The sequence below is a fragment of the Salvelinus namaycush genome, chromosome 39 (genome assembly GCF_016432855.1).
Source record: "Salvelinus namaycush isolate Seneca chromosome 39, SaNama_1.0, whole genome shotgun sequence".
NCBI classification, from domain to species: Eukaryota; Metazoa; Chordata; class Actinopteri; order Salmoniformes; family Salmonidae; genus Salvelinus; species Salvelinus namaycush.
The window spans coordinates 12404226-12413384 of record NC_052345.1 but is presented as its reverse complement, the minus strand read 5'-3'; the positions used below and the strand labels follow the sequence as shown (position 1 = coordinate 12413384).

Below are 9159 nucleotides of genomic sequence, written 5' to 3'. Positions count from 1 at the left end.
TTACCAAAATGCCTGACACTATATTACCATCATAAGAAGGTTCATGTCCATTCTAGCATTCTAATTCCTAATTATATGGATTGGTCACTGCCAGGGAGCGAGCCAGGGAGCTAGGTGTCACATCTGCGCCCACTACGCCCTCTGGTGTTCATCCTGTGTTGTCCTAACCTTCTGTTCTCCCCCTGTATACACTCTCTCTCTCTCTTGGTGTGATTGTGTGGTTGGAGACAGGTGTGCTGGAGTCAGAGCAGATCCCTACCAGCTGCAAATCGTCCCATCAATCAAGACCTCTACATATACTCATCTCTGCCAGATTGTAATCTCTGCTCAATCAGTTATCATTCTAGCCTTTTGTCTATCCTCAAGATCCTGTTGCGCTGCTTTGCTCGTTTTCCGGCCTTACACCATTTTTGTCCTCTCCTTGCAGTTACCTCTCTGGCTCCTGTCTCCTGTTCCACATCTCACCACCAACCACCTTGCTCTGGATATCTCTCACCACCATTACCTTGGATTCCCCTCCGGACCTGTTCCCCTGTTCTACTCAGCCAACTCCAACCGTACTCCACACTCCTGGTTTTTGCAACTCATCTGAGCTATCCTGGTTCTGCACTCCCTATTTCTCTGTGCTCAATAAACCTTTTTGTGCATTCATCCCGGCTTCCTCTTCTGAGTCCGCTCTTGGGTTTCCCCCCTTCACTCATCGTAACACTAGGTTGAAGACAGTGTCACGCCTGCTCCCGCTTCCCCTCTCTGGCGAGCCAGGATGCCCTTAATTACGCACACCTGTCACCATCATTCCGCGCATCAGCGCTCATTGGACTCACCTGGACTCCTTCACGTTTTGATTGCCTTCCCTATATCTGTCTGTTTCCTCTGTTTCATCCCTGTGTCAACATTATTGTGGTTTCTGTTTCCCCTGTCCAGACACTGTCCGTATTCTGTCTCGTTCCTGTCCGTGGTTATTAAATGTTCACTCCCTGTACCTGCTTCTCGTCTCCAGCATCGATCCTGACACAGAGCCAGTTTTAGAAATGTTTCCAAATTAATAGAAAATGAATAGCTGAAATGTCTTGAGTTAATAACTATTCAACATGTTTGTTATGACAAGCCACAATAAGTTCAGGAGTAAAAATGTACAAGTCACAATAAGTTGCATGGACTCACTCCGTGTGCAATACCCAATTTCAATACCCCACACACAATTATCTGTAAGGTCCCTCAGTCGAGCAGTGAATTTAGAGTACAGATTGAACCACAAAGACCAGGGAGGTTTTCCGATCGTTCGCAAAGAAGGGCACCTATTGGGCATCAACGGACATTGAATATCCCTTTTGAGCATGGTGCAGTTATTAATTTAACACTTTGGATGGTGTATCAATACACCCAGTCAATGGTGATTTTAAAACACAGTTTAATGGCTGTGATAGGAGATAACTGAGGATGGATCAACTAACACAAACATAAATCCACAATACCAACATAAATTACAGAGTAAAAAGGAAGCTTGTACAGAATTTATTTTTATTTTTAACATACATCCTGTTTGCAACAAGGCACTTAAGTAATACTGCAAAAAAATGTAGCAAAGAAATTAACTTTTTGTCCTGAAAATTATGTTTGAGGCAAATCCAACACAACACATCACTGAGTACCACTCTTCATATTTTCAAACATGGTGGTGCTGCATCATGTTATGGGTATGCTTGTCATTGGCATGAACTAGGGCTTTTTTTTAGGATAAAAATAAACATAATAGAGCTAAGCACAGGCAAAATCCTAGAGAAAAACTTGGTTCAGTCTGTTTTCCAACAGACACTGGGAGACAAATTCACTTTCAGCAGGACAATAACCTAAAACACAAGGCCAAATACACACTGGAGTTGCTTACCAAGATGACATTGAAGGTTTCTGAGTGGCCTAGTTACAGTTTTGACTTAAATCATCTTGAAAATCCATGGCAAGACTTGAAAATGGCTGTTTAGCAATGATCAACAACCAACTTGACAGAGCTTGACACATTTTTTAAAGAATAATGGTCAAATATTGTACAATCCATGTGTGCAAAGCTCTTAGAGACTTACTCAGAAAGACTAACAGCTGTAATAGCTGCCAAAGGTGATTGTAGCAAGTATTGACTCATGGGGTTGAATATTTATCTAATCAAGATATATTACTGTTTTATTTTCCAATAATAATAATAACTTTTTTTCACTTTGACATACGGAGTATTTTGTGTAGATATTTTACAAAAAATGTAAATTAAATCAATTTGTATCACACTTTGTGACACAACAACATGTGGAAAAAGTCAAGGGGTGTGAATACTTTCTGAAGGCCCTGTATATCCTCCCTTTGCAACCCTGTTAACATATGCACAAATATACATGCTCATCGATAAGTAGATGAATAATCAACAAACAAATATAGCACACAATTCAAATAGCCCTAAACTTTTTACACATTTTGTTATGTTACAGCCTTATACTAAAATTGATTAGATCATTTTCCCCCTCATCAATCTACACACAATACCAAATAATGACAAAGCAAAAACAGGTTTGAAGATTTTTTTTGCGAATGTATAAAAAAAAAAAAAAAAAAAACTTATTTACACAAGTATTCAGACCCTTTGCTATGAGATTCAAAATTGAGCTCATGTGCATCCTGTTTCCATTGATCATCCTTGAGATGTTTCTACCACTTGATTGGAGTCCGCCTGTGGTAAATTCAATTGATTGGACATGATTTGGACACACCTGTCTATAAGGTCTCACAGTTGATAGTTCATGTCAGAGTACAAACCAAGCCATGAGGTCGAAGGAGTTGTCCTTAAAGCTCCGAAACAGGATTGTGTCGAGGTACAGATCTGGGGAAGGGTACCAAATTTCTGCAGCATTGAAGGTCCCCAAGAACACAGTGGCCTCCATCATTCTTAAATGGAAGAAGTTTGGAACCACCAACACTCTTCATAGAGCTGGCCGCCCGGCCAAACTGAGCAATCGGGGGAGAAGGGCCTTGGTCAGGGAGGTGACCAAGAACCCGATGACCACTCTGACAGAGCTCCAGAGTTCCTCTGTGGAGATGGGAGAACCTTTCAGAAGGACAACCATCTCTGCAGCACTCCACCAATCAGGCCTTTATGGTAGAGTGGCCAGTTGAAGCCAGTAGAAGACACATGACGGCGCACTTGGAGTTTGCCAAAAGCCACCTAAAGGACTCTCAGACTATGAGAAACAAGATTCTCTGGTCTGATGAAAGATTGAACTCTTTGGCCTAAATGCCAAGCATCCTTTCTGGAGGAAACCTGCCACCAACCCTACGGTAAAGCATGGTGGTGGCAGTATTATGCTGTGGGGATTTTTTTAAGCGGCAGGGACTGGGAGACTAGTCAGAGAGATCTTTGATGAAAACCCGATCGAACACCTCCGGAGAGACCTGAAAAGAGCTGTGCGTCGACACTCCCCATCCAACCTGACAGGGTTTGAGAGGATCTGCAGAGAAGAATGGGGGAAACTACCCAAATACAGGCCTGCCAAGCTTGTAGCGTCATACCCAAGAAGACTTGAGACAGTAATCGCTGCCAAAGGTGCTTCAACAAAGTACCGAGTAAAGGGTCTGAATAATTATGTAAATGTGATATTTCAGTTTTTTATTTTGAATACATTTGCAGAAATGTCTAAAACCAGTTTTTGCTTTGTCATTATGGGTTATTGTGTGTTGATTGATGAGGGGGAAAAACGATTTAATCAATTTTAGAACAAGGCTGTAACGTAACAAAATGTGGAAAAAGTCAAGCGGTGTGAATACTTTCCGAATGCACTGTAAAAACCTTATTTAGTTTAGCCTATGGGTCATTGTCATCCACACACATAACTAAGTTGAATTGTGTGAATAGAAAATATTTCATTATAAACATTAAGACAAATACAGTCTAATCAAATGAACAACAGAATTAGGAGAAACCAGTTCATATAAGAGGTGGAACCATATGTCAGCCTCCTCTTTTAATGACAGTAAGAGAAGTAGTGTGAGAACGAGATGGAGTTCTGAATTCCCCACACTTCCAGTGACTGGATCTTGAAGTGTCTCTTGCAGAGAGCGTCGCTCTCGAAGGTGTCACATCGCTCCGTGTAGCCCCCCTCCAGATCAGCCTGGAGGCAGAGAGCGTGACCCCCATCGCCACCTGGTGAGACAAACACATCACGCTCACTGTAAAAGATGTCAGCATTGAATTTACAGTAATAACAGCAGCCCACTTCAAGCTGCTGCACTTCTCAGTAATGTTGACATCAACATAAAGAATACAAAGGGCGGATACAAAGAATATGCCATGTGAGAACCCCTAAGCTGTTTCCCCTACCACCATCGTCAAAGTCGCTGCAAAAACTCTGGCAAGAATGTTCCTTAGGCCATCAGGCTTATTCAGGTTTCAGAAGGTTGTTGATCACTCTTTGTGACACTCTACCAACGACTCTGAACAGCAAACACTTTAGCATACATATGAGCAGCTTACCAATGACTAGCCTCTCGTGGTCTCCGGCGATGAACATGAAGGCCCCTTGTTCCTTAGCCCTCTTGGGTGAGGGGGAGAGAGGTCCGGGGGAGGAGGTGGTGATGGGAATGGTCATGTAGCTGGGGTCCTGGAGGGTCCCGGCTGGACAGGTCAGGGTGGTGTGGTTGGTCGTAGAGGTGGTGGAGACTGGGGTAGAGGAGGAGTCCTCTTTACCAGAGGAAGTGTATACACAGACCCTAGCAGCTCGAAGGTCTGGAGAAGGTTGTCTCTTGGCCGTAATGTGAACCACAGCCCGTTGGTAACGCTCCATGCCTGGACGAAGCTGAAAGAACAACGAATTAAGAACAATGAACAATTAAGTTCCTGAATTGACTGATTGACATGGGAAAGGAATGGAGCCTGTGTTCTTCTACGGCATGATCCGTAAAGATTTCAACCAGCATTTTTTACGCTAACACAATTGTTCAGAATCAAAGGAAAAACATTTGCAAAATCAGCTATTTCAGATCTGTAGATTGTCATTTCTCTCACCGTGAAAACAAAGCTCTCCCCAGTCCCAAAATACGCAGGTTCTTCTGAATCATACTTTTTCCGCTGAATCAAATCTGTCGACAGGAAGGCACCACAGACCTGTGGAGTGACACAGGGGTAAGAAGTCTGCATAGAATCTAGTTGAGTGTCAAAAAATAGACAAAAAAAAGGTTGTCTGCTACTGTAAACTCACCTCTTCATCCACAGTTTTCAGAAGCAAGATGGCTGGCTCATGCCCCTCAACACAGGAATAAAATCTTTAAATGAGAAAAAAATGTAATTACTACTTTAAGCACTCACAGTGAACAATGGCAATGCAACTTGTAATGTTTTTAGACAACGGTTATTCAACAATCCCAGCCCCTTAGAATGTCTTTATGGGGTGAAAGTTCAAAGTTCACTGGATGGGTCACGTCCTGGTCAGGGTCAGACTTTTAATTGGGGTCATCACATCCTGTCATGACCACCCTGTGTATGGCTAGAACCAATTCAAAAGCATGTCTGCTGAGGCAGGTACGTGTGAGCGCAGTGACAAGGGAAAGTCAGAGAATCCCAATCAAACTCTTTGAAGGACATCAGAGTCAACATGCATAGAGATTCCTCATAGCGTAGAAAAATAACTATTGGCGTCTCAACGTTTTGACTAGCTCTAGGATGAGACAACAGCCAGTAATTGTGACATAGTTATTCAGAGCATTTCTAAACGGATTTGCAAGTGCTGATTAATATTATCTACAACATTTTCTCCTGACAGACCAACAGAACACTTCTAAAGACATGAATAACTGTTGTTAACCGATGCCACGTTAACTGTTCCAGACAACAAACTGGAGGACACTTGGTCATGCACCTTAAGGCAATAATGTTGTTGATACTAACAACACAGCATTTCACTATTATGTAACTGAACCATAAGGTGAGTTTATACAGCTCTGGGCTGTTGAATTTACTGTAGACAGTTCTGGGCTGCTGAATGTACATGTCTTCACTACTTGATCCACTACTAAGGTAAAATAGTGAATAAAAGTCACTTACGAGGCCAGGCTTCGGCCATGTTCATTGGTGCTGAACAGCCTTTTGGGATTGAAGAGGGCAAAGCGTTCAGGGATCCAGGCCCAGACAATCCTCATCTCTGTCCCCGTGACAACGCTGGAGCTGAAGCTGTCAAAATCCACTACCTGGCATGACTGCCTTTATGGAGGAACAGAAACAGTTAGAGAATGTAAATATTTATTTTGAAGCGTATCTTCAGATTACAGATGAACATAAAGGAACTCAGAAAGTAAAATCAAATAAATTGTAATGTTCCTCTCTGACAGAGCTGCTGGTGTCCCCAAGTTCCACAGCTGTAAACTGTTTATAGATCAAAAGGATACAGTATCTAGGAATAGTTTAGTAGAACGACTGTAGGATCTCTATAACAAACTGAGCTGGAGGTAATCTGTCATAATCATCCTATGAGAAATAGGGCTGACTTGGGGATGGCTTGCTATCTTTTGTTTTCCGTTAACAGAGAGTGGATCAATTAGATGTTCAACAAGAGTAGAAACATGTTCTCGAAGAACTCCCTTGACCAACAGCCTCACCGCTTCTGGTGGATACTGATGCCCTTCTGCCTGAGCGAGTCCTTGTTAGCGTTGAACAGTAGGTTGAGCTCCCTCCGCGTGGCCAGTTGGATGCTGAAGGCCCTCTCCAGCAGCTTCTCCGCCGTACAGTGACGCGCCACGTTCTCCACAAAGCTCTTCATGTCTCTCCTGAAGTCCTCCACGTCGGCGACACGAGACGAAACCGAGACCTTGTACAAGCTGAGAAGAGCCAGAGCCACCCTGTAGAGAACCTTGTAACCCTCCAGAAGATAGACATCCAGGACCCTCATAGCGTATGTGAAGGGGAGGTCGGCAAAGATCCACACGATCCAATCGGAGTAGAACTCAAAGAGGTTCTGGTGGGAGCTGGCGATGAGCTTGCGGATGCCGCGGCAGTACTTGTTGGCCAGGTCGCCAAAGGTCATGCAGGAGGCCCGGTAGGTGAGGAAAGTCTGGTCAATATAGCGCTTGTTGGGGTCATTGTAGGCGATGAGGCGGCAGATGCTGTGGAAGCACTCTGCTTCATCTTCACTGAAATGCAGGAGGAGAGCCACCAAGGCTGGGAGGATTGGGCAGAAGTTGATGTCCGGGAGATGCTTGCCGATGCAGAGGAGGACCTTTTTGACAGAATTGAGACCAGCTTTGTTGAGGCAGTACCTGGGGGTGGGAAGAAGAACAAAGACACTTGCTATGTTATCATGTTATGATCATAACATGATGTACATGCAATATTGGAAAAAGCATGATAAACTTGCAATTTTCCTATCAAAGTTTAATGACAAAAATGATTTGTTCATGATTTGATCATCTGAACCGTTTTTCTCTGATAGCTTCATAGTCAGTACCTGGGGATCACGCCATCATCCATGTACTCAGGGAACGGGTGTGTGCTCATCTTCTGCTCCCCGAAGAGCACCTTGGCCACATCCTGGTAACGATCTCGATCCAGTTTGATGGACCTGCAGTTGATACCATGAATTATATGATAGTAGGCCTTGGCCCTCAGTGTATGGGGCATGGCCCAGAACCCTGATCGACCCATGGTCTTCAGCTCCTGGTGGTCCGACTTCAGGATCCTCTGGTAGCGCTCTGAAGCTTCAGGGTCGATCTTCTCCCAGTCCACAAACTGGCCATACTTCATGCCAGAGCAGGAGCTGATCTCCCAGTTGTCTGATTCAGAGATGGTCATCATGGGTACACCCTTCAGACTGCCTCTTCTGTCTGTTGGAGAGAGGAAGGAAGAAATTAATAAATTGATTATTTCATAAATTATTATAAATCTGTGTTCATCCACAGTAACATTCCTGTTTTGGATTAAGTACACTGTGTTTGTGCATATTCTGCATTTCTCCCCCTCTGTTCTTCATATAACATCAGGCATATGGCAAAATATTTTAAAAAACATAATTTGTCAAAGAAACATAAATTGGACACTTTTAAACATATGGTAATTTGCATACCATTGAGATCTCTGCATGGCAAGTGTTTGTTGGTGTTGGACTTGGATCTCTTGGATTTGAGCCGAGCCATGATCCCCTGATTCCCATCTGCACTACTCTTCTCCGTCTTTCCGTCCCCACTCTTCTCCAGGGAGTTGGATCTCGGCCTCATGGCGTTGGACCTGGTAAAGTTCCCCTCTCTGTGGAGCTCAGACGTCTCGTAACTATAGAAAGACCTGGAGCGTGGCCTGACAAAGTTCTCATCTGTCGCCGTCTCTACGCCATACTTTTTGGCGTCCTCTGAGCTGTAGTAGGAATGGGACCTGGGTCTTCTGTGTCTGGCTGCTGAGCTCAAGTCCTGGTCCTGGTCAGCGGTTGTTTCCATAGGAGACGGGTCTAAACTTATAGTCCCACAAGTGGAGAACTTGGGCATTCTTGAAACATGGATCATGCTGTCTGGTACAGTATTCTCCTCTGCAAATGTCAAGTTCTCCTCTATATCAATGACAAGACAGTCTCCAGTGGCGGTATACTTCCCTTGTCATGTTTTTCATCTGAGTGCCTTGTGGATGTAGGTTTCATACACAGTTGTCAGTTGGTCAGGTGACCAGCACAGAAAGTGATATGGGTTTGTTTACAGTGTTTTTGTGTATTCTGAGTGGAAAATTCCTCTGACTTAAGTTCCATTACTGTGGCGACAAGGAATGCCTCCTTTCTTCGACTTCCAACACCAGCGGACAGCAACGAATGAACTAGAGCAATAAAATCAAAACATCACTGAAGTGGCAGATTATTGTTTCATTTGATAATAGGCTACTGTGTAAAGGACAGTCTCCATTGCCATATATGGGCAGTGAATGGCTATGCTATTATTTTCATACACACTTAGACATATCAAAATATGTGTGAAAATCATGACGATTCAGACTTGAGTGTTCTCACAAAGCATGTGTCCTACTTTTAACCAGTTTATCTTCCTGGGTTTATCTGGTATTGTATCTGGTATCTGGGTTTGCCTGGGTTTATCTTTTCTTGTTAGTTTACATGTTTATGGCAGCATTTAGCAAAAAACATTAAAGATTATTTTACT

The 9159-nt window shown here is 43.5% G+C and overlaps 1 protein-coding gene across 1 annotated transcript; it reads right to left on the bottom strand.

The window, feature by feature from the left end:
• Positions 1-4004: 4004 nt before the first annotated feature.
• Positions 4005-8502, bottom strand: LOC120032686 (TBC1 domain family member 24-like). Its single transcript, XM_038978882.1, has 8 exons — positions 8091-8502; positions 7476-7851; positions 6631-7287; positions 6080-6235; positions 5238-5301; positions 5045-5143; positions 4514-4835; positions 4005-4183 (listed from the first exon to the last, which is right to left on the bottom strand). The coding sequence occupies exons 1-8, from the start codon at positions 8500-8502 to the stop codon at positions 4005-4007; spliced, it is 2265 nt and encodes a 754-aa protein (XP_038834810.1).
• Positions 8503-9159: the final 657 nt, after the last annotated feature.